Here is a 25,895-nt window from a genome sequence, read left to right as displayed (position 1 = left end):
TGAATAACAATTGCACTTACTCATGCCCATATAACTCAGAAACAATTAAACATTTACCATTTGATATGCTGCATTATCTTGGTTTTATAATGCTTCCTGTTATGCCACATAGCTTTATAAAGGCTTAGTGACTTTTTAATACCTACAATAAAAAATATCATAACGTGAAAGATGCTGGACTTTGAGCCTGTTGTGAGGACACATTTATTGATTATGTGCTTGAGCAGTGTATTTGATTCACACATTAACAATAATGTGGTAGTCTTCGGGTTACACTCTGGTCATGAGAGTGAAGTGATTAGTCAGTTGGTCTGTTTACATAATGAAGACCCGTTTAGCCGAGATGAACGGCTGCATAGCTGCGTCCAGAGCTTTGTTGAAGTCTTGGAGGCTGACCTCAGTGCAGGCAGGAGCCGTCAGCTTCCCCTGCCGGATGAGCTGGCACAGTTCATCCAGCATGGCTCTGAAGGCCCTTCCATCTAAGAGGAAATATCATATCATGCAATTTAGTCTTCAAGATTTATTTCACGAAAGAAGAAATGTAACGCCACCTCACCGCTCGAGTGATCACTCTTCCACTGTGTGACCCAAAATCCCCGAACCTTCACATCCTTGAAAATAAGAGCGCTCTGCAGAGAACAAGTTCAGTTCAGTTTCTCTGTAAAATGTAATGTTAAACCTAGGAGGTCGTACAAGCTTTCATCTTACCACAGGAACAGTGACTGGCTTTTTGGCCATCCCTCCATACGTCACCATCGATCCTCCAAGCCTGGAATCAATCAATCAATTAAGCTTTGTTGTCCCCAAAGGGCAAATCAGGAGCCACATAAAGACAACAAATGGGGATAAAAGTACTGTACATTAGATAAAAAGTAAAACACTAATAACAAGACGTATACTGTAGATACAGCAGCAACTAAGACCAAAATAACAATTATTAACAGACATTAATTTAGAAATGAGTAAGTGCTAGTGTGTAAAAAGTATCTTGGAAAATAGACAATGTGGCATACTATGAACGGATATTTTCCTTAGTGTAAGATATTTTATCATGCCAATAAAGGTGATCCTCACTGAAGATGACGGAGCAGCTCTGTTGCACTCTGGCCTCCGACTCCATTCAGCGCCAGTTTAGGCTTTGGGCAGGTCTTAAAACAAAAATAAAACCCATTATTATATGATAAGTAACAGTGTTTGTGAACAAATACCCAAGATGTCTTCAGACCTTGAACAGTTCCCTCATCTCAGGCCGCCTCAGCGCTTCTTCTTTGATCACATGAGTGCCTCCGATGGCCTTCAGCCTATCACTGAGCTGTGTGAACTCTGGCCTTTGAAAAGGAAGAAACAAATAGGAAGTTCATTACACTCATAACACACACACACACACACACACAACTCTTTCTCTCTGTTACCTTTGGACAAAACACCTCATCTCAGTTATTAAGACTGATAACCTGAGCCAGTGATTAGGACTGAAACATTTCGCTCGTGAAGAGACATGATATACTCGAGTCACCTGTCTCTGACGACGTTGATAGTGTTGATTCCCCTCGCAGCAGCAATCTGAATCACAGCCTGCCCGACTCCACTGTTGGCTGCGTTCTGGATCACAGAATCACCTGCAACACATCGAGGAAAACTGTCACATGATGACTAACACAGCTGCACAGCGTGTGGTGTTTTAGAGATAACTGAGGCAGGATTAGTGCATCCTCATATCTACTCCAGATCAGTACTTAACAGGTTTATAATGCTTTGAAGGTGCAGAATTCTTTCTTAATCAACTTAATCCATCAACAAAAATGTATTACTTACAACATTTTGTTCCTATTTGGATCTTTGTCAAGTAAAAATATAGCCAATAAAAAAACACTTGTTGAGTAAAATGCAATTACACCCAAAATGCCCCTTTTAATGTAGAATATTACTTTTGTAAAATATCTCTAGCTTCTACTTCTATCTGTGTATAGAGGCTTGTGAATCTTTAAAGAAAATAATGTTTTCAATCTTGATTTGGAGATAAATACCTGGCTTGAGCTCTTCAAAGTCAGAGAGCATCCTGAAGGCGGTGCAGGGGTTCACTCCCAGGGTTGCAGCAGACAGCAAGGGAATATCGTTAGGCAGCGAGATGACATCGCCCTCTGATAGCACCGCCTCTGTCCTCCACGTGCCTGCTCACACAAACACACAGAAATATTAAGAGATCATGTTGAAGACACAATTGTGACACTGAGGATTTATTCATGTGATTAAATCAGTTGTTTTACCTAGACCAGAATCTTTGGGAATAACCCAGTCTCCTGTTTTTAGGGAGGTTACGTTGCGGCCCACTTCTACCACCTGGGCCACGCCTTCGTTGCCCCCAACAGCTGGGAGGTCAGGGAGGATGGCATAAGTACCTGATGGGAATATACTCAATAAGTCATTTTCAACAAAATAACGTGTTTGGTTTTCTTGGTTATATTGTTACTGTTGGTTTTGTTGTGTTACCTTGAATCATGTTGATGTCAGCTGGGTTGATTGGAGCTGCCAGCATTTTAACCAGAACATCATTTTCACCTATAGGGGGCAGATCTACATCCTCTAACCTGACAACCAAAAAAAACCTTGCATGTATTGAAGCTTGTATACATGTAGTCATTTAAGGTTTGTACGAAAAATATCACATTTTGTCACAGATACAACAGGAAATCTTTCCAATGTGGCCCCTGGTGTTTATCAATAGGTGACTGGTTTAACATGTCTTACCAAATAAATATTGGCAACTTAAAAAGGGAAAATTGTAATCCTAAATCATACAGATATTTAAGAAAAAGCAGGCTTAGTATCCAAGATATTCCATACCATACAAGTCCTAGACAATTGATGAACACATTGATCAATAACGAAAAAGGTTGCTCGTCAAAGCCCTAAATAAAGTTGTATTCAGTTTAGCTATAATGCTCACTATTAGTTTTAAGCAGAACAAGGTACAAAAACAAAAAATCTTCATCTTCAGAACTTAAAAAGTGTAAGTACTATTTGAAAATAATTTTGATAAAGCATATTTCACGTTTTCTTTGGGAAATGCACGCCTGTTTATTCGCCCCACCTCCAATACAGAGCATCTCAAGCCACATATCAACTGTAGCTATTGCATTTACATGTGCCATATAAACAATGCATTTATTTAAACGGACTTACTGTACGACTTTAGAAGGGTCTCCGTGGTTCCTGAACTGAAGAGCCTTGCATGTTTGTGCTGCAGCTGAATGACTGAAAAGAGACACGTTTTCCCTGTGCTTTGGACATTTTAAAAGAGCAGCAGCAACGCTTCTTCTGCTCACTGTCCGACTTCCTAAACACACTGTGTGAACGGACAGCCACATTGTAAACCCAGCTGTTCACTTAAATAGAAAAAGAACCCCCACTAAGCCAAACTATTTATCATTTGAACTAGTGATGGCAGTTTGACATTGAAGCTTCGAACGGAGCTTCAACCCTGGACTTCCTATTTCTGAGAAGCAGTGCTTCAAATCACGTGACATATGACGTCAGAAGCAGCAACTGCTTCAAATCACGTGACATCCGAACCAGCAACGGCTTCATTTATGAATGAATCACTTGACTGGTTCGTGGTCCATTCACGCGATTCAATGCACTGCCTCGTCTCGATTCGGACAGGTGACAGGTTGAAACAGTTTCGAATTTGAGCGCTTCAACACTTTATGACCGCTCTAAACAATGCGCAATGTGTGGGTTGTTGCTGTTGATATTGCATTTGAATTGTAGTATCATTATAGAGCAAGCCAGGAAGAAACATAGGTCGTTCTGGCTCGGAAAACACTTCGAAATGTGGAGAAGTTGTGAACAAAAAGACAATTATCAGTAATATAAAAACAGTCCAATATTGTAGGGAATAGATAGCCCAGGGTAGAGCCGGCGGCCCAAATGCGGCGATGACCGCAGTGAGGAAATCAGGAACTCATTGTCTCATTCAAAACCCGGAATGGATGTATTTGTAATCATTGTTTTTCAACTTTAATACTTTAATAACTGATAAAAGGCCCTCTCCTCCCAAAAAATGGTTCCATCACTCTCTAGTCTCTTCTCAATAACCAAATACACACAATTATCAATCTTTAATTGAAAATAGAACATGATATTCAGTCTTAGTGTGTGTGTGCATCGAATATTTCTCAAGGCAAAGATACGTTAAACCCACTGCAGCCTTGCCCTTCGCCAGGAGAGGTCGCTGTAACTGAAGCTTCGAGAAATGAACCTATTTCCGACACGTCCAAGTGGTTCGATGCTTCATTCAAAGCTTCATTTTGCCATCACTCATTTGAACTATGGCTGAAGTCGAATAGTCCATTTAGCTTAGGAACCTTCCTAAAGGAGTGAAATGACCCGGAAGTCCCTCAGTGGCAGCCATGATAAGTGCCGTTCGAATACTCTAGAATGATGAGAATGATAGGAAAGGAGGTTTCAAACTTCCTGTATAACCTCCTTTAGCTTAGGAACCACCAGTGATGTACCTGAACGCGTTCAATGAACGATCGTTCATGAACGCGTTCATATTTTGGGCGAACGTGAACTGAACGTACTGTATTTCCGCTCGTTGAACGTAATTGAGAACGCGTTCATTCTCAGCGCTGTATAACGGCGTTCAAAAGTGCGTTCATTCTCAGCACTGTATTATAACGGCGTTCAAAAGTGTGCCAGATTTCATATGCCTTTCAGCCGAAAACCCAGTTAAAACACACCGTAAACAGGCTTCAAAATAATGCGGAAAACCACCCAATCTGGCAACAGCAAGCTGCCTGTGACGCGTACGCGCCTGTCACCCCTGGCTGTCGCACTAAAATATAAATATACTAAATATATCAGACTCCTCACAACAAACAATGTGGAACCGCGGAACCGGCGAGCATTGAATGAATGAATGAATTAGTATGGACGAAGCCGAGAGCAGCTGCAGCAGCACTCGCTCAGAGTGAGACTCTACGGCAGGGGTGGGGAACCTCCGAGTCCGGCCTCCGGCCGTATACGGCCCGCGAGACAATTTGGTACGGCCCTCGAGGTAATTTATAAACACGCAAAAAATAAAAAAATGAAAGAAATCTAGACCGCAAAAAAATTAAACAAGCGAGTACCTGTTTTTCCTGGCCAAGGTCAGGGTCCTTGAACACAACACGAGCCTAACGTGTCATCACGTGGTATATGTCTCGACTGACAGGGGTGCAGTTCTGACGGAGAGCACCAGAACGCCACTCCAGCACTTCAGAAATTGCAGTACCGATAAGTCCATACACATGCCGCAGTTTCTGCGTGTCTGTGTCTTTAGTTGAAAGCCCAGTGGCGATCTGCTCATCTGTCATACTGATCAGACAGTCAATAACTGTGTTGTTATCATTAGCATCTGGTTAGCTAGCTATGCTAACGAATATAAGAAGCTTTGTCTACAACCAGTGAGGTAAAGGCACATCTTTATATGATCATTATAGTTATAAAAAAATAAGAGAATAAAGTAAACCGGTATAAAATACTATATGACAGTTATTAATAAAGAAGAATACAGTTTCAAAGGGGAGTGATTTGTCAAATATCCATACATTAAAAGAAAATCTGCTTACAGTTGTGTTTGGGTGTTGAGAGATGTGTCCATAGATCTCCTAATGTTGCTCTCAAAGTGCAACAAATCTTGCCAGGGGAGCATGCCCCCGGACCCCTCTAGAGGAGGTTAGGTCCCCCCACTTAAATCATGTTCACATCACATGGATAGGAAACTAAATACATGTCCACACATCTTGTGTCCATAAATTATCTTTCTGTTTTGGTGGTCACGCCACACCCTGCACGTGCATGCATACGCGAGTCATGGTGAGATATCTGGATTAAGAGGTTGCTTTTTCTTTGCACAGAATGAAATGAATGGGCTGTGATTTTAGTTTTTTTAAGCAGAGGTCAATAACTTGTACGTCCCTCTGAGGATATTGTAAAAATTGAAATGGCCCATTAACATCCAGGAGACAAATAATAGCTCGCAGCAACGTATTGAAAAAATAACTATGAACTATAAATTAGTTCATTTTTGAAACCATGAACTTTAGTTCAACATTTTGAATTATGAACTATGAACTGAACTAGTTCATTTTAAAATTTGTGAACTGTGAACTGAACTAGTTCATGTAGAAAGTGAACTTTCCCAACACTGGGAACCACTGGACTTCCCTAACCGGCAGGAGAAGCGAAAATGCTGCCCCACAATGCCTTGCAGCCGCAGCATTTGCCGTCACTCAACAGTCGGCCGTTCACGGAAAAAAACGATTATGACGGAGAAATTATATCATGAAAGTTACGGTGCTTATTAAGCTTTTTAAAACATAGGTGGTAAGTTGCCAAAGTGCTTTGTTTTGAACGTTCATCAGTATTATAATCAAAGAGAGAAATATGAACCTTAGTTTTTACTGAAATGATCAAATAAAGTCAACATTTCAGTCTTCACTGAGCTGTGTGGGGTTTGTTCAACTTTTAAAAGATGTTTGAATGGTGATATACACAGTGATAGATGTTAAGGACTAACGTTTATAATAAATACATCTGTATTGATTTTAAGATCTTTAGTTCATACAATCATACGTATTGGGATCATTTGTATTAATGTGGACCGGAGGGAGAGGGTGACGAGCAGTTTCACTTTCCTTTTTTATTTCAATTCCAACTTTGGTCCTGAAGAATATGTTTCTCTGTTGTTCATAAAGCAAAGCAGCAGCATCAGAGCACGGTGCAGAGTCTCTTGATGAGTTTACAGTAGTCCCTCGTTCTTATTAAACATCCATGTTGTCGTCCGCTGTATAGAAAATTGTGGTTTCCATAGTTTCCCCACAGCAGCAGACGCACACAATGACGTCCGCTGGCGCATCATAAACACGTCGGATAGTGAAAGTGCATTCGGATTCTCTAAAGTACCGCAGTCTCTTCTCCTAAGTCCTTTTAAATTCTCCTATCCACTATCCCTTAACCCCGTGACGTTTCACTCAGAGGTCAAGGAATAGACGATAGGGTTAGAATTTAGGAGCTGATTTTTAAACTATCCGACTGCAGCCTATGAGTTTTGTTAGCATTCCTCTCACTGTGCGGCCATATTGGATTTGAGGTTGTGTCATTGAAACATAAACAGAGAACATCGCCTCTTGTGGTTAAACACTGGTATTCGCAAGACACAGTACTTTTGGTTGAGTACCAGCAAAAGAGGAACTCGTGTTTTCCACTGCGAAGTAACAACGTTTCTCATTATGTGCAACACCGGGGTAATGAAACTCAGCATATTCACTCAAATGCGGATCCATGTTGTGGTGTATTTCCTGGAAGTCTTCTAAAGGCTTTTCATTCAGTACATTTAACAAGGATGTATTATAAGACTGCAACACGTGAAATTGTAAATAGAATAACACAATTGAAGGATTTAGATTGGATTAAACTATTTAAAACATATTTTATCATGATTCTTATGATGCCATAAAAAATGTAGGACTCGTGATTTAATCTTCATATCTATGTATGTCAAATAAATAAATAATACATGTAGGCTACAATGAATAGTTTAAGGTGAAAAGCAGTCAATTCTCATTTCTAAGGAATGAATGTGTGTTATTTTGCTTGATAAAGTATTCAAAGGATGAATGGACTAGTCTGGTTTTATGTATTTGGCCTTCATTTTCTGTTAAAGTTCCAGCACTACAGTCTCTCCCGTTTACACTGCAATATTTGAATGTTAATTATGGCTTACCTTTAATTATTTTTGTTTTGAATTCAAAGTGTATTGCTATTTTAATATTTCAGCATTTCAATCAGGAGACCTCATTTTATTTTAAGAACATTTATTGACATATGACATTTGTCATATGACAAATGTTAAGTCTTTGGCGATTCGACCCCGATACTAAAATCGTATATCTAAAGGGGGAAATTCAGCCGTGAGCATATAGGGAACCCCCCGGGGTCTAGACACTGGTGATGATGCTGAAGATCTGGATTTGATGAGGAGATGGGATGAAGAGGAGGTGTGATGAGGTTTTTGGATTAACTATCCTGGCACTGGATATGATGAAAGGAGGTGGATGGGGAGGAGGCGGGCGGCAGCATGAACACCTGAAATCACAGCTGACTGCAGGAGAGGATAACCATTTTAAAGTTTGGCTGCAGCACAGTGATTGGCTGCTGTCTGGAGAATTAGGTGAATGTAATAGGTTATAGACAACGCCCGTGATGAGCTGATTATATGTAGCTGCGGAGTGTTATGGAAATCTTAGACCTAGTCAATACTGTGGAGATATACAAATCAGAATGATCAATCAATAAACTGGTGAAAGGTGGAGGCCTCGAAGGTACAGGTCTCACAGAGTACAGAGTATTCTGGAAGAGTGCACACAGAGGCAAGTGTGTGTGTAGGTTTTATAGGATCTTGACAGTTCAACAACACTTCGTCACCTTTCACTGTGGCAGGGCTGGATGGAGAGATAAGCTGCGCCTGCTTTCCAGAGGAACAGAAACTGTACATTGCTAATATAGTAAATCAGGAACTGGTTAAAGACAGTTAGAAGTGAGGAAATCAGGAACTCATTGTGGAACAGGCAACAAGTTCAAGACACTGTGTTTGTCACCAAGACACTCTTAAAGAGCTTACGAAATGAAGGACAATACTGTTCTTATTACGATAATATATATACTATTATTAATGGGAAATCATGTCATTCATGACAATATGCCCGCAGTATTTATAAATCGTGGTTTATTACAACTTTCCATGCTCACTTCCGATGTTACACGACCGCTCGGAACAAAACAGCTTTCGCCGGTTAGTGACGTCACGCACGTCACGAGGAGAACACCTGTTGAATAATACACTACCTCTGTGGCTGATGTCGGACTCTGGAGACAGAATCGAGTGACAGACAAGACTCATTTGGCGGAGATCCGATGCGGCAACAGAACACAGACTGGTATACATTTGACTTTAATTCATAGAGATTCTCAATAAATAGTAAATCAATAATAATACATCGTAATGTAGCAGGCAAACTTGGCTCAGGCAACAGAACAGAGACTGGTATATACATTTGACTAAAATTCATAGAGATTCTCAAAAAATAGTAAATAAATAATGACTGTTGAAATAACCAGTTTAGATACATGTAGCTGGTCAGGCTGTTGTAAATTGACCAGCCAGTATATATTAGGCTGGAATGGTTGGCTGGAGAGGGGTTTTGGACACTTCAGCTGGCCAGGAGGGCTGGTTTATCCATCTATCACCAGCTTATGTTTAATAATAGTATTGAATATACCCTGCTGGGAGCTTACCAGGATTCCAGGTGACCAGCATACATTAAATACTGGTATGATTATTTAAACAAGAGAACATAAATATATTACAAAGATTCATTGTGTCATGTATTCTGGTATCTACAAAATAAAGACATTGTATAGTGTTCATAATAGTATTTTAATTTAATAAATAGCTAGTTAATATAATAAAATACACAGTAACAATACAATAATTATACAAATAACAACCAACCTGCAAATCAACCTACACATCAAAATAAATATATTATCTAAAACCGGTGCATTTGATTTAAAATAAAAGTAATACATAGAATTCAATATTTAAATGGTAACAAAAACCGTAACACTATGTATGATAAGAACAAGGCAACAAAGAAAGTGTTTGTTGTTTTTCCTTGTTCATGTCTATGTTTCCCGTTGTGTAGCGTCCAGCCTTTCCCAATCTGGCCTGCACTTCTGTCTGTTGAAGCCACTTCTTGAAGCAAACTGAGAAGAAATGTACAGATATAAGTACACTGTAAAAAGAAAACTTAATATTTACGTTAACATTTGGGCTGCTGTGGTTGCCAGAACCGTTAAAGTATAATACATTACAAATTACAGTTGGTTGGCATAGAGTCTAGACGTTACAGTCAACAATTGCTTATGGTGAATTACAATGGCAAAAACAAATAGAGCTAGTGTACACGGTGCAGCTGTATTATCTGGGAAATAGAAGAATCGGATCAGGATTCGGTATTGGCAGACAATCAATATCAAATGAATCGGATCATTATTAGCATCTGATCACCTTTGTCGACTTGCAGCCTAAATACAAAGATAACTCCACTCCTCTCCTACTACTCTTACCTCTAATAAGCCTTGGTAGAACTAGTGTCCGAGTCATAGGGTCCAGAGGCCTGTACTACGAAGCCGGTTCAACCTAACCTGGATATGTTTGAGTTAGCCGGTTGGCCTAATCCAAAACATACGCGCTCTCGCTAAACGGTCCTACGACGCGGGTTATCAAGTGGATCGCTCAAGCCAGCCGTGTCCTATCTAGTTAGGTGTTCACATGAAAGGGGTGGTATCTGGAGCATTCGACCAATCACAAACATGGAGAAGCGCACTGACAGTGCAGCGTCATACTAGTCAAATATGAAGAAGTTAAACTTTAAACATCCATGACTTAAACACTTGATCAGGATCAAAGCCACATAGCTGCACCTGCAAGCTGAACACAGCTGGGAACAGAACACGTGTTTGAATGCGTACATTAACAGGTTTATGATATCACTGCCCGTCTAACACACGATCTGACTTTCATTACCTCTGACTCCTGTGTTTCCTCAACTCAACGTGTTGCTAAAATAATCCTTCTGCATACAGTATGTGACGCTGTGAGTGTTGCACGGCCAGATACGGCTCAGCTGACTCAGATCAGGAGATATATGATACATTATGAAGTGATATGCCGCGGACTGTACTTAATGTTACTCTGATCCGGTTACTTATGTTGTGGCCGATATTTAAGTGCTTTCTTAACGCTAATGTTATAATAGTCAGATTGCTCTGAAGATGGAGGTGATATTCTATTCATGTTCACGTTTACACAGTCAGTGATTTCTGCCGGCCGTCTTTCCTGCGACGGCAGCTTTTCTGTGTTTCCTTTCTCCTGTGATATGACTTGATCGCTTTAAACTCTGCACACTGAGCTCTGATTGGTCAGCAGGCGGTGCTTTCACTGAGTTGAGCTCTTAGCCTGCAACCTAACCTGCTCCGGGGCAGTTTAGCCGTTCAGCATAAGTTACCATGGAGATCTAGCCCGCTAAGAAGAGAACCTGCTTCGTAGGACCGGAAAGCCGGAGTTTTCCCTGAAGTTAGCCGCGAAGAGAACATCCTGCTTCGTAGTACAGGCCTCAGGACTGACTGAAGACATGTGGAACAGAGGACAGGCATGGTTCCATGTACAGGAAACTGGAACTTTGAACAGGTGTTTTCATCTTTTCTGCCTGAAGATTCACAAGTTCTTGATCAGGTGTTTGATGTGGGCTGGCATGATCCTTTCTGCAGCGATAAATAAAGAAAACAAAGACATTTTTTTAAATAATGGTAACAACAATAATATTAGTATAATTATGTATAATTATGTATATAGCACTTACACAATTGCAAAGTGATTCTCACAACAAAAATAAAGAACAAAACAATATCAACAATAAAAAAAACAAATTATTACAGGAATGTTGAGACAAATAAATGTTTTTTCAGTCTTTACAATGCACTGTCGGAAATGACCTTCCAAAGGCTCAATTTAAACTCAATACCATAAATAACTGGGTACCAAAGTGCTTTACCTGATAGAACACGCTCCACACGGAGCAGCAGCCATCCGGCTCGGCCTTTTGCTGCATATCATCTCCTCCCTCTCCACTGTTTCCAGTACATCTCTACTGTCCAATACAACTTAAATTCCCCAAAAAATCCTATTAAAAAAGTTAAAAACAATGACTGGCTGTTGGCATTGAAATTGATTAGAATCTCACCTTTTTCCTGGATGTCAGGAAGGCCATGGAGTCGTTCCCTTCAAGTCCGCAACCAGTCATAGGAGTTCAAATGCAAAGCCTGAATGATGACAAGAGCGAGAGACATACATTTTACAATTATATTTTTAATTCATACCAGAGCAGTGTGTACAGGCCCTGTACGACATGCAAAGAACAGATCAAATCCCCTGACAGACTCACACACTTTGGTGATGTCCTCATCTGATAATGTTTCATTTTTTAGCAGCATAGTAACATTACTCAAAGTATATGTCAGACCCAACTCATTTACAGTATGTTTTGCATCTCCTCAACAATGGTCTGTATAGTTGAGTAGAAAAAAACTGTCCCTACAATTTCAGGTAGATTAACACACATTTGTAAGAAAAGTTTACAATGAAGCACAAAACCCCTCTTTGTATTAAGCGAGCTGCCACAGAAAGTGCAGCTTAACATGCTAACCTTTGGTGAGCTACAGTAAAGCTAACTTCATGCTCAACACAAAACCTCTAACGTGCATTACATTGACGATTTTAAACACAACTTAACTTTCTCTACTTGTAAGATAACGTTTAGTTAACTTACCCTTAAATAACTACATCACGTTTTTCAGTGGAAACACAAACTGCAGAAAACGTTAGCTGCTAACTGTTGTTAGCTAAGACAGCTAGCTCTTAAGGAAAGTAACATAGCCTCATGGCAAACGTAAGGTTGAGTTAACGTAACGTTGTAAGAAAGCAAAACGAACCTTCGAGAAAGCGTTTACTCTCTCTCCTTAGCGGGCATTGTTGATTGTTCGAAACACGATCTCTTGATGTGCTGCCCCACACATCGTCGGTTTCATCGACCCCGGGTTACCTGGTCTAGCAAACGTCCGCCTCGTACGACGCACTTGTTTTGTCCATATACGCAACATTTGATCATTTTTTGGCCACAAAAACATCCCATAACCAGATGTTGAGACGGCCCTACATCCCCATACAACATATCGCTTGCCAATTATTCTTGGCGTCTTATTGCTGTGCATCCTTTGTCGTAATATTTGGCCCTTCAATGCATTCAAACGGGACTGAGCTCAGCTGTGTTCCACTCATGACGTCACCGCCGGAAATGGCCGAAGTTGATGTTTCCGGCGCAACGAACGATTGTTACTAACTGACAACTTTTGTATGCTGTTATAATCGTGATTTATTAAAAATAGATCAATAATAAAAAAATCATATGGCACATTCCACAATACAAATGCAACCTCTATCATATACTAAACCCACTAACAGGTGCTAAAAGCATTTCGTAAGCTCTTTAAGGTTAATCATAAGTCTAGCAAAGGACATAAACTGAAATACATCATCATGGAACAACTGCATTTGGTTTTACCATATTAGGTAACATATAAAATGTGCCACTACAGGAGTGAATGTATATACAAGTCTTCCTGAAAGAACTTGCGCTGAGCTTCATTCAAACTGACTTGTAGAATAAACATCTCAATCTGAAGGACCTGCCACATCATTACAATGAAATGCTTGGTATCATTTTATAAATAGGCCTATTTTGTGTTCTAAAGATTGCCTTCATTAATAAATGTGTGTGGGTGGTCTACCATATTAGAGAAATCTATTTGACTTGTATGTCATCCTAAGGAGCCAGTCGGCCCGATGAGTACTTTTACTTTTGAAACCATAATACACCCTGCCGATAAAATGTGTTGAAAAATATTTTCAATCAAGGATGTTCTCTTTGTAAGAGCAGGAGAACCAAATCAGACACAAGACACATGAATATTGACATATTTACTAGGAAATGGAGCAGATCTTTACATATAGAAACGTAATCACAGTAATACTTTGAAAAGCCTACATGCTGCTCATCATTGACAAACTAGCCATTAAATCAACATAAGATAGATCAAGATAGACGTAGTTTCATGGCAGTAAACATTGATACAATCATCAGTAATAAATGCACATATTTTTTGGAAGTAGCTCTAGCCAATAATCTTATAAAATACAACACCACAGATTAATGGCTGATGGTCACAAACAAGATGTACCATGAAAAGCACACATAGCGCAAACTGTGGTACAGGATGCTTCGATGTGCTTCAAATGTCTCCCTGAGCACATAGTCTTACAAATCCTTGGATTTTCAAGGTATATCTGACCCATTAAACATCCCACATTGAAATCACAATCACACACCACTGAGGGGTCGAACAGGTTTGTTGCAGTCAGAACGGACTTACTTCTAATGGATTAGTTTCCAAATGATACTTTGAAAACACCACTAAGTTCAGCAGAATGTTGCAAACATTACAATACAACACTTTCATTCAACCTTTATCAAAGCAGTGGGTGTCAGAATCCAAGTCAGTGGTTTCGGGGATTTTAAACAAAGTTAGTTACAGATTGATCACAAAGTCATCCATGTGTGTCCCTTTTTAAATGGAGAGAAAGTAAAGTGTTCAAGCTAGAGAAAATACTGGCACTGCAATCATAAAAGGACATTTCAACATAAAAATAGACAGAAATGTAAACCGTTCCATCTAATCAGAGCACTTTAACAATCTTTCTGTCAATCAAATCCTGAGTGTAGTCTTCAAAACAGTTTTTTTTTTTTTAAATCAGGTATTAAACGTATATATATATCATCACCTAACGGCAGAGTAGGAACGTTTTTTTGAGTTTTCATCCATGACACATTCTTTTTGTCTTAAGCATTGATAGTCTGAAACACTAAAGTCTTGGCCATGTGTTGAGATGAGACAACCCCAGATTATATACTACTAGCCCCCATCCCTGTTACAATATTCTACTACATCCCCATCTACAACGATTATAGAGGAAAAAATACAATAATAGTGGAACATTTTCTTCATATCATGTCATATCACGGCAGGTTAGGTCAAAGAAGAGAACATATAAAGGTCATCATCACACGGGAGGCATGGAAAGATGACAAAGTATAAAAGTCACGCATAAAAATCTCAACGTGACCATTTCACTAATTATTGTTTTTTTGGGCCACAATCCTAGTTATTTTTTTCTTACAAAAGGTAAAACAAAATTGTTGCACCATCACATTACGAAACCCCTTTTTACTTTGGCATCTTTATCACATGCTTCACATCGTGAGGATGAACATTCGGTCTCTACTTTTTCCTGAATAAACACTCCTCGACTCCTTCTAATCAATCTGAAGCATTCCCTGAGTTTTCAGATTGGCAATTCCTGAGGTGAGCCTAAGAGTGGGTTTTTTATTTATTTCAACCAACCAGCGACCGACTGTATGTGGTATATGAAAATCTAAAAAAATACAATATAAAATATGCAACATATATTTGAAAGTAAAGATTGAAATGAATACAAAAATTAATTAATGCATCTTACACATGATTAGTGCAGAGTAACATTGCATTGGTTTTGGCATAGATAAGAATAACAACGGGGCTCTCTTCTGAGAGGCTCATTGTGAACAAAGAATTAAAAAAAGAAAAATCATACAAGGCAAAGAAAGTTAAAACAAACTCACAGTTACCGTCACTCCTCATAATACTATGTACCTGCACATAATTGACTGTATAATGTTACTTGTGCGTTGCAATATATTATTGTTCAATACTGCTTTGAACTATTGTTAAGGACAATGATTTATCAAGCACTTTTGTACACAGCAATACAAGTACCTGGATGTTAAAATATATTCTCATGTCACATATAGCTTTGAATGACATTTGGTTGCTGAGAGGCTTCAACAGGAGCAGAAGGGGGAAGCTGCAGCACTCTTGGATGAAAATAAATAAGTAGAATGACTTTTTTAAAAGGCTTTAGAATAACTTCACATATATATTAATTCGGTGTAAAAGTCGTGTCAACGTCTCCTGTAGAACGGGAGTAAATCGCCGAGTCGCTAGCTAGTTCTACATGCTCCTCCGTGCAGGCTTGGTGTTCCTGAGCTATAACCCTCCTAAGGGTCATAGGGAGGTAATGTCTTAAATAACTACCTAGAAATGAATCACACTGAATATAAACAAAACACCAGCCATCCCACTGGCGACATCCTGTTTGATTCTGCCTCATTTTATTCAAGTATCAAGAGGAGAGCTAGTTGGACCCTCAGTATCTCAGTCCAGGTCAAGTATCTTATCAGAAGTGATCAGGTATCATATTTGTTGGAATTCTATCAAATCCAAGTTGAGGTTTTTATAAAATGTCAGTACGTTTTTTACACTTCAGCCATTGATGGAAATTAATTAAGCTCCCGGAAACATAAGAGAAACTTGACACCAAACTTAAAAGACTAAAACTACCGACTAATTGAGGGCCGGACTTTCCTTGTTAAATAGTGTTGACCAAATGTTTTATCGTAATTATCGAAATTGATGTGCCCATCATATTCTCTATTTTTCCCAAACCTGACATTAACATGTTTTATGAAAGGTGTTAAGTTCATCCTTAATTGGGTTTTTATTCATTTTAGTGGAAATTCTGTGTAAATACTGTAGTGCAAAAAGGCTTTGATTTCATCCCAATAATCTCCAAAGCTGTATTATGAAAATATTTGGTTTACCATCAGCAGTTCGAATGAGTTTTGGTAGCAGACCATGAGGTAGATCGGCACATTTAGACAGCCAGCAAAAGGCTGGACGAAAATAATGAAAATGACAAAAAAATGAATCTGACCGACAGCTTGAAAAACCACTTCTGGTCTGACATTCATTTCGCCCCAGGATCACTGGATGGTCGATTGCAATATTGACATACGCCAATACATTGCCTAAAGCTATACCGTAAAACCAATCCCATATGTTTTCACAAACCCTCCCTCTCCCCATGCGATATGCAAAGTAACATTCATTACAGAGGTCCCAACGTTAAAGTCTCTGCCTTGTCGGATAGTCAGGTGTAACAGTCAGGAAGGAGACTAATTGGTAAGGCAGCAAAAGTGTAACTCTAATACTTAAACACACTTACTGAGTATTACGCAAAACAAATGAGGTAGACCACCCACTGTAAGGGCAGTTTCACATAAAAACAAAACATAGATTCTACTTAAAAAAGATAATCTGTTATATGGCACTACAATCTCAACGCCTCAAACAGCAGTGATTCGAACATTTAGAAAGCGTCCTGAGTGCAATAATACAGCAGTATTCCTGAGTGTTACACCAACGTAAAACAAATCAACAAAAACTTTAGCAACATTCTTCATCAGCATTTTTTTTTTTTAACCTGAGGTAGTTTCAAAAGCAGCTTCGACAGGTGGAAGGGGATCCATGTGTCCCGTCTCACCATCGAAGCAGTTTGATTGGCCTCTGCTCTTCCCCGATAACTCGCCTAATCAGAGGCTTCGGGAGGGGGTGCCGCGAGGCTGTGCTCCTCCTCCTCCACGTTGTCTCCTTTCGAGGGGGGCGGTTTTCCCTGAGATCCCGGCGACGACTGTTGTGCTTTGATTGGGCAGTTGGCAACCATGTGGTCGATGCTCTGGCAGAAATGGCACTTCTTGGGCTGGGGTGGCAACTTGCACTCTTTGGCATGGTGGTCCAGGTCTCCGCAGTTATAGCACCTACAAAAAGAACAGAGCAATAAATATATTGCATGGACTGTGTGCTTGAGAATGCAATAATGTATTGTTTGGCCACTTTGGGGGTTGCGGAAAAGAAGCTTTGAACACAATAGAGACATCATTACAGGGGTTTAGGATGAAATAACCGACTACAAGTTCTATAGAACAACATTTGTACTCATTTAGAGACTTATTGGTGGCCACCTGGTCATTTTGAGGCCAATATTCACTCTAATTTATCTCAGTTTTTCATCTTATTCTTAAAAGGAAATATCTGCCTCTTTAGCTGCTAAATACTGCTCTGATCCGTCTTCTACAGCTTTACAAAGGTCCTATAGTGCCATGGGAAACTAAAACAACCTCCTACAACCAACCTTTAAATATAAAGAAACACCTCCTAGAAGTCACAGTTGTTAATTGTATGAATGTCGTTTATTGGCTCGGTGGTTTTGGTACCCGTTTTGGCATTGAAAGAGAAGCCAGGTGAGCCAGGGAGTGAATCTTTTGGGTTGACCGCTCAAATGCAAGACATTGTAAGCCTCAGCGATGGGTACCTCTTGGATTTGTATGCCATTAGGGGTCAAAACACTTTTTAATCAGTTCATCTCTGTGACGGAGCGGATCACATGAGTGACTGACTCCGCCACTGACAGCCAACACACACACACACACGCACACACACACACACACACACACCAAACATTTCGGAGAAAAGACGGAGGCGCATCACTTCCGTGTTTTAAATTCCTGCAATGAACCATGCAATTTCTTATTTATTTTTGCGCTTGTTAATTATGGGGAATGATTATGTTAAGAGGTGGTTAACCTGTTTATGTTTGGGTCGGATGTCTATGTTGACAGTGTGGTTTTGAGCTAATTTGAGCTAATAAGCCATGTGGGAGGGGCTATGGGCTCAAAAGGGACGGGGTTTGGCCCTGGAAGGGATCACTGAAGAATGTTGCAGTAAAGGCAACAGCTGGGACATGTTTGGGAGTTTGTTGCAGAGAAGGCAACAGAACACGTTTACTCTGAATGAGTGATGGACGGCCTGTTTTGGTCTTTTATTTTGTTTGTTTAAGGTGTGCTGTTTCGTTATTTCTGTGTTGCTGTTTTTTTAGCTTAAAACACCGACTAAGCCATGTTTCGAACGGACAATTAGAACCCCGTCACAATCTCATAGGTCACTCGTGGCTTATTTGGGTTAAAAGGCCTTTAGTCTAAACACAAAAAATCTACATTAAATTGATTGCTAACCAGACACCATGGTCACTGAAATCCCAAATGCTTCAATACATTTTGAAACTGTAATTAATAATTGCTATATTGAATAAATGTGCTACCTCAAAACAGTATTTGGACACATTGACTATTGATTGTCTTCCAAACTAATCTTCAGCAAATGCATCTCAAAAACAGCTTTCTAGTGTGAAAGTGCACAGTGAATATAAAACATCCAAATGAATAAACAATAACCAAAACACGATTTGGAGTAGAGGGGGATTTCAAGATGCTCCTTTTTGCCACTAGATGGCCACATTTCACCTGGAATGAATTGACATAAATCTTGCAAGGGGCATTTCAGGTCGCACCACACAGCTCAGTGGAGGAGCAAGCTACTACAGAAGGTCTAAAAACATGAGAAAGTGACCAAATGGTGCATTTTTTCCCATTTGAATCCTTAAAAGCTAGAAGATTTTCTCCAAAGTTCACCAATTAAGTGGACTATTATAGTCTTATGCAATAATTAACTGGCAAGTCTCTTATTACATGGACCTGGTATGGTTACCATGACTCATTTACTCAAGGTATCCCGAACAGCTTGTCCTATTTGTCAGTGTGTCACTGCAGAAAGCTTTCCGTTGGCCTCCATTGTACCAAAGTAAGACATGTGTTTCATTGGCATTGAACTTTAGAAATGGACAACTATAAAGGCGTCAGCGGGAGCCATCACGGGGGCCATCGACCAACCTCTGTTCAAACATAACACTAAAGAATGGCCACGCGTGCAGGGGCGTAAGACAGATGGGCGTGGGGCGATCACTCTGTGCCACTGCGGACCCCCTGCCACCATTGTAGTAGCAGATGACGTTTGAACGGGGCGGCTGCCGAGGGGTCAGTGTGGCCGTTGGGGCTGGTGTCAAGGTCTAAACCATCACTTCACAGAAGCTCCTCACATCAGCATCCATCAGGAGGAAAGTGGAGGGAAGGGGAAGTGGTCCCTTTGTCTAAAAAAGCTGCAGTAATGACCTCTGAACCCTGCCCTCCCCGCCCTCTCCTCACTTCTCTAACCCCCCAATCCCATCCCAGCCCCCAGTCCCTCCTTTGCATTTACTCATACGATATTGCCATGGTAACAGTGACCTTTCACCCCCTCGCCCGGGCTCTTACATCTGTTATCAATTAAATGGACAGGAGCTTTTTTTCCCCACCCTTACTCATATATATACACAAGCACTCACAAAGGTGGTCTATAACATGTTGTATGGAAAAACAGCTGTTCACTTTGATGGTGGTGGTGGTGGTGGTGACAAAACCACCCTTGTATCAAAAGAGATCCATGGTCTTGATCAATCAATCGCAAACCAATGAAATCCAGTTGCATATTGAAATACGCTATAGGCGAACGATATCTTATCCATGGATCCGTGCGGTCCAGGGAGAGGTATTGAGCCACAGCGGGCCTCCCAGGACTCTTTGAGGTGGTAATGATCTCTGTTCTCACACCGGCTACTCTCTGGCTCTAATCACAACTGACAGGGAGGTGAAGTTGATACACCTCTAACCCTACATCGATATTCAAAGAAGGACCCAAAAATCAAGGCCCCTGTGGCTCTACTTTCTTTCACTCGGCGGACATTGTTGCCTTTGCATGAAACCCTTGCATCTTCAGAAGAAATGCTTCAAAAATGTATCTTTGCCGATTGATCACCACCAGGAACACTTTAAACTAGGTTCAGATCAAATGAAAATATTTTGTAAAACCAAGTATTTTGCCGTGATGAGGAATGACCACAACATAAAGTTGGTATACTTGATAAAATAACTAAGCAAACACTAGGCGATTTTTTCACATTATTCAAATTAAGATAATCTTCTTTGTTCTGAGATTGGTTTCGGAGTAACAAATCACATTTGTGGTTGAGGAAGGGAGAGAGAGAGTCAGTGGGTGTGAATTCACCAGGGGCCAGCAGATTTAAACAGTTATTGATCCAGGTCACACGTCAAGCCTGCTGCTGTGACCCTTGCTAGGGCTAGAGGTGGGGGTTGGGGGTTGAGGAAGAGGAAGCAAAATGGGGAGAAACTAAAATGTCGTCGTATATCCAATCCCAACTGGAAACAACAAAGAGTCTACATGTTTGAAGACTCCTGAGAAATAAAGCCTCTAAGGGTGTCCAATGTAAAAGGTGAGTCATCGTTTCTTGGCCAATGAAAATCATACATCTCCACATTTGATTCAGATTCGTTTTAGATAAATAGAGGTTTTTTCCACTTTCTTACCGATCTCCCTTTGAGCGTCGCTTCTGGACCTTCTTGCCTTTGGGTCTCCTCTCGCTGCCCACACAGTGGATGCCATCGGGCCCGGTAACTTGCTGCGACTCCAGGCCCTTTGATGACTTCTTGAAGCTAAAATCGACCGCTTCGCCTTCTTTCAGGCTGCGGAAGCCCTCCATGTGCAACTTGCTCTGAAAGGAGACAAGAAAAAGGGTTCAGCATTACAAATATTGTCTGGTGGGGGTTTTATTACGTGTAATGGTGACTGAGGTTTACCGGAACCTATGGCTTTTTCCCATGAAATTGATCTTATTGTAATATATGTAAAGAACTGATTGTGTTTTTCAGAAACTGCCATATGACCAACCAGTGACCAAATCACCCCCCCATTGAGCCTGTGAATACTTTAGAGCAACCCCCCACCCATTCCTAGCTGAGTGATACCATCAGAGCCCTACAGGACTTATCAGGTATTTTAATGTGATCATGATGTCCCACCTGATAAACAAACGCCACAAAGTTTGATGTCTCCCCCCTCCCTCTCTACTGATATTTACACACACACTATACCTTGAATAAAAAGGCACTGTTCTCTTAATGCTGCATTGTCCTTTTGCAGTGTTTGAGTGGTAAACCTGACGAGGATAACCTTCAACCCATCCCCCCCTCCGGAGGAACGGCATTCCTCACTGCTGCCCCCACCCCATCTCTCTTCCCACCCACATCACAAAGCTCCACTAACACACTGACCACCACCACTAACCCTAAACTGCAGGATGCAGGGGTTAGTGCAGCAGTTGGGGGTGGGGTGAGAAGGCAGCGTGGTTCTCTGGGAGGTTGGGGGTCAGGGTGACATTCCTTGGATAGTTGTTTGGCAGAAAGACGTGGAAGATAAAAGTTAAAGGGAAAGCACAATTGATTGATATCTTCCTTTGATAACAGAACGTGAATGGCTAACATTTTTGGGGGGGAAATGAATGACATGATTTTATTGCATTTGCTTATAGTGAACATTTACTTTGCCTGCTGCTAAGTTACATATTCACTGAGACTATGTTCACCTGAACTGACCTTTGAGGTTTTCATACTTTCAAACCACGATGAAGGGAAGGGAAGGTGTGGAGCAGTTTTAAGGATAAAACTCAGATTATCAAAACATGGGAAACCCTCTCTGAAATTCCCTTGGTGGGGTTGTGAGATTAACTTGTCACAAATATAGAAGCTGTTTACACAAGAACGAAGATCTATGATGTAGCAGGTTTGTTTTGATAAACATAATCCCATTTTCTTTATCTCATTTTTGAGTAAAGTCACATCCATCCTTCTAATCATGAACGATGAGCTGCACTCTGTGTTTATCAAAACCACCGGAGATCAAAATTATCTTCTCAAAGCATCCAGTTTGATGTGAAGATAGTCTAGGCTTTGCTTTAAACTGAATCCAACAGAAGGATCCTTTAAGACGGTTTAGTAATTAAAGGATACAAGGGGGTACGATAATAACTACTAATGTTGTATGCCATTAGAAAACAAAATCAAACAAAAGCACCGTCCTTTCTAATCCTGCGACATCTGCTGCAAAAGTAGTGAGCCATGACATCTGAGTGACAACAAGGACGTCCACAAAGCCTCAATCCCATCAGGCCTCTCTCGTCTTTGGTGACCGTTAACCCACTTCCTCTTCCATGTGTGACCTTCCCCACCCCCATGACAGACCCTCAATAGCCACATCAGGTTATCCACACACACAGTGCAGGTACAGGGGCTTAACTTCAATTATGTAATGTTCAGGTGTATTTTAGGAGGTCTACTGTAAACTTTAACCTTTTCCCAGAATGTGTCTAGAAGCCAAGTGACGCAGAGAAAGACATCAGAGCCGAGGGGGACAAAAGCAGGGCTGCTGCTGAGACAAAGAGGGGCTCGGTCACGGCCGAGGGGTGCTTCATTCGGATGCATGGCTCTATTGTCCACCTGCACAAAGGCCAGAGGACCCTGGGAGTTCATTTTCCTGGACACGCGGCCACTAATTTTAGGGTTGAAGCATTTTACGTTGCCATTACCTCGCAGCATCTATCATTGACACGCGTCTCTTTTCCTTTTTCAGTGACAGAGATGGAAGTACGTCATTAGTTGCCCATTTCTTGTGAATATATTGAGAGCACAGTGTGGGGTTATTGCTGAGAATTAACCGTTTTCACTTTAAATGTAAGCAAAAATCAACTGTTTTCATCAAAGAAATTGAAGTTTTTTGTAGAGATGCAAATAATGACTGTTCACTTCTAGTAGCACATCTTGTGCATCTCAATTTTCTTGTTAAACTACCTGAGCACCAAACTGTAGGTTTCTGTCTCGTGTTGAACTCATGTTTTGATTTGCATTATGATTAATCAGGCACCCACTTCCTGAGTATAGTCAAAAAATATTATTGCAGTTACAACGGCTGCAAAGAGCAATTTCTCAATATGCATCATCAAAAGCAGAGAGCAGATAACACAGAGATGAGTACGAGTGAGAAACTGGCTTCCACTTAAATTTGAAAATGCAGGTTTTTTAAGACTAAAATGTAACCTCATAAGGATATATATAGCATATAAAGTGATATCTTTAAAAAAAAAAAAAAGAGGGCACTGTGGGAGACAAATGTCCCCACAACATGAGGTCCTGGGGGGTCATGGCCTGGTGTGGCCAAGGGACATTTACCTAAAATAAACCCTGATATCTTCTTTCCTCTTTAAAGCTAGTATAACAGATGCCACACACACTGAGGGGGTTGAGCAGACATCAAAGGGCCTTTAATCACTTTATGACAGGAACCTTGAGGTGAATGAGCAGCTAGTGAGGACTCCTCTCATTCACATGCTAAGCTTTTATCTTATCAGACGGCAATGGAGACGCTCACCCACATGAGAAGTAGGGGGGGAAATACACCCCCACCCCCCAAAGCTCTCTACCTCCCACTCGGTATGTAAGAAGGTAAATGAAGGCGTTGGGTAAACTTGGATGGACCGAGAAGTTTTCTTTTATCTCTTCAATTTGAGAAAGAAACAATGAAACCGTGAGTGGAAACATCACCAACCATAACATTCAGTTAGATTTGGCCCACAAAATACCGTCATACATACATAAATGTGAAATGATTGTTAGCCTGGTGAAGACATACAAAAGGCAAAATCATTAATATTGCCAGACAAAGGTGTGTGTGTGTCTAAGAATCATATTCTAACGTTTAAAAATAAGTGGTCAATAATCAATGTGGAGATAGTGTGCCTTTTCACTGAGGTCAAACAATGTATGACTAATTTGAAAAGCTTCCACTTTGTGAAAAGATGTAATGCTAAATGGGAAATCTACTCCTCATTTTCCAAACAAATACTTAAGTTATATCGATGTTGAAATGGCTTCAGGAGAGGATCAATTGAACGTTTCCTTCTTCTTAAAAGAGCAGTTTTCATGCAGCTCACACAGCACTCACTGGGATCTATATTCACCATCTTATAAGCATTGATGCCAGCACATTGGAGCGTGCAAGCTCTAACCACAAGTTGGTTTCTACCTCACAGAAAAAAAATCACGAGGGAGTCCGGCAGATCTCCTCTGGCTGCAACACGTGTTCCCTGATGGAGAAACACCTACAAACAACACCCGGTTAAAACATCTCATTTAAATTAACTTGAATCAACCTTAATTGGGTATTGAGTATTAGGTTTTCGGTTAACTTAACATGGCTATTTTTGGGTATCGTTTTTCAAGGACTAATGACTCATTGGTGACTACTGACTAGTTTCAACAATGCAAAAAAACACACATTTATCTGTATTAGAAACGGGTGGGATGATCTCACTGTTGCTGGTTGGAAATCTCACTTAAAAGTGGATTTTCAGCTCCCCAGGTGTTGATACTTTTTTTGCAATGTTGAGATGCATCTCCAGTTCGGGGTTTCCGGCCATTGAATTTCACAATTTTCAAACGGCACCGAGATAAAGTCATCCTACCTGATGGACAAATACGTCGACCGGTTCTTCCAGAGGCACTCCCTCCCGGTCCGTCATGGACAGGAACCCGAAGCCCATGCGGACGTTGAACCATTTGCACACGCCGACTCCGTGGAAAGACTGGCAGTCTTCCTCGGTGCACGGTCCTTCATCCTCCTCGGGCTTACACACTCCTGCAATACATAAAAAAGAAGCATTATTAATTAAAAACCTACTTATTTTTCTCTTAAAATAATACTGTTTTCCCAAAAAAGGCTTCATTTCAATAGTGAAACTTTTCTCCCCTTTCTTTCGCGTCGCTGCATCACCAATCAATACAAATCAATGAAACTAGTAACAAGCTGAGGCTGCGTTTTGGCTTAATTTCGATCATCACAAATGTCATAAAAGCAACTAAACAACATCATTTCTGAATGAATATCCCATTTTTCTGAGCTAAAAAGGCGATTTACAGGGTTTGCAGGATGTAATAATCTCTACAAAATCTATCGATAGTCGCTCGTGTCGATCCTCACGTGCATGAACAATGCCTTTTAAATTCTCCACTACGATCAGGTAGCGAAAGCCCCGTCAGAAAACAAGTTAATTAACTCGTACAAAAACAGCAAAAAGCAGTTTATTTTGTTACTCCACCTGGGAATTCCTGGTTTGAAACGGAGCCCATGTCTTCAGTTCTGCCTTGAGTCAAAATAAGCACTCAAGCTACAGTATCCCTTTTCTCTAGCCCTCAAACTGGGTAATCCTCACAGATTGCCACTTTCATGCAAAATGCAGCTAAAGCCAGAAACTGCGCAGTGAGAGGGAAAGCGGGAGAGGGAGGTAAACAAAAGGGGGCTGGCAACCTATTCCTCCTAAACAATGAGAGGTGGAGGGGGTGGGGGTCATCGGGCAGGATTTTTACTGAAGAATCCCCCCCTCAAAAAAAGGAAAAACTTGTAAAACAATGCAAGAAGAGATAACTCCACCCCAAAGCTCCCAACATACCTTCTGCCAT

General features: G+C 40.7%; 2 protein-coding genes and 1 long non-coding RNA gene across 5 annotated transcripts; all 3 read right to left on the bottom strand.

The window, feature by feature from the left end:
* Nucleotides 1-188: 188 nt before the first annotated feature.
* On the bottom strand, nt 189-3,515 carry mecr (mitochondrial trans-2-enoyl-CoA reductase). Its single transcript, XM_034102977.2, has 10 exons — nt 3,184-3,515; nt 2,491-2,588; nt 2,268-2,399; nt 2,028-2,171; nt 1,517-1,619; nt 1,226-1,328; nt 1,075-1,148; nt 709-769; nt 557-629; nt 189-479 (listed from the first exon to the last, which is right to left on the bottom strand). Exons 1-10 carry the CDS (start codon nt 3,366-3,368, stop codon nt 316-318), a joined length of 1,137 nt encoding a protein of 378 aa, XP_033958868.1. The 5' UTR covers nt 3,369-3,515; the 3' UTR covers nt 189-315.
* Nucleotides 3,516-8,842: 5,327 nt separating this feature from the next.
* LOC139435508 (uncharacterized) lies at nt 8,843-12,966 on the bottom strand. Of its 3 annotated transcripts, none has more exons than XR_011644756.1 (3): nt 12,601-12,966; nt 10,177-11,931; nt 8,843-9,813 (listed from the first exon to the last, which is right to left on the bottom strand). It is a non-coding gene; the product is annotated as an uncharacterized lncRNA (long non-coding RNA). The 3 variants fall into 3 exon arrangements; XR_011644754.1 differs by having other exon boundaries at nt 8,843-11,373; nt 11,664-11,931; XR_011644755.1 differs by having other exon boundaries at nt 8,844-11,373; nt 11,853-11,931.
* A 695-nt stretch (nt 12,967-13,661) lies between these two features.
* Nucleotides 13,662-25,895, bottom strand: lin28aa (lin-28 homolog Aa). Its single transcript, XM_034102226.1, has 4 exons — nt 25,886-25,895; nt 24,902-25,074; nt 20,916-21,100; nt 13,662-17,417 (listed from the first exon to the last, which is right to left on the bottom strand). Exons 1-4 carry the CDS (start codon nt 25,893-25,895, stop codon nt 17,189-17,191), a joined length of 597 nt encoding a protein of 198 aa, XP_033958117.1. The 3' UTR covers nt 13,662-17,188.

The sequence above is a fragment of the Pseudochaenichthys georgianus genome, chromosome 16, assembly GCF_902827115.2.
Source record: "Pseudochaenichthys georgianus chromosome 16, fPseGeo1.2, whole genome shotgun sequence".
In the NCBI taxonomy this organism is placed as follows: Eukaryota; Metazoa; Chordata; class Actinopteri; order Perciformes; family Channichthyidae; genus Pseudochaenichthys; species Pseudochaenichthys georgianus.
This window is presented reverse-complemented; position numbering and strand designations above follow the sequence as displayed.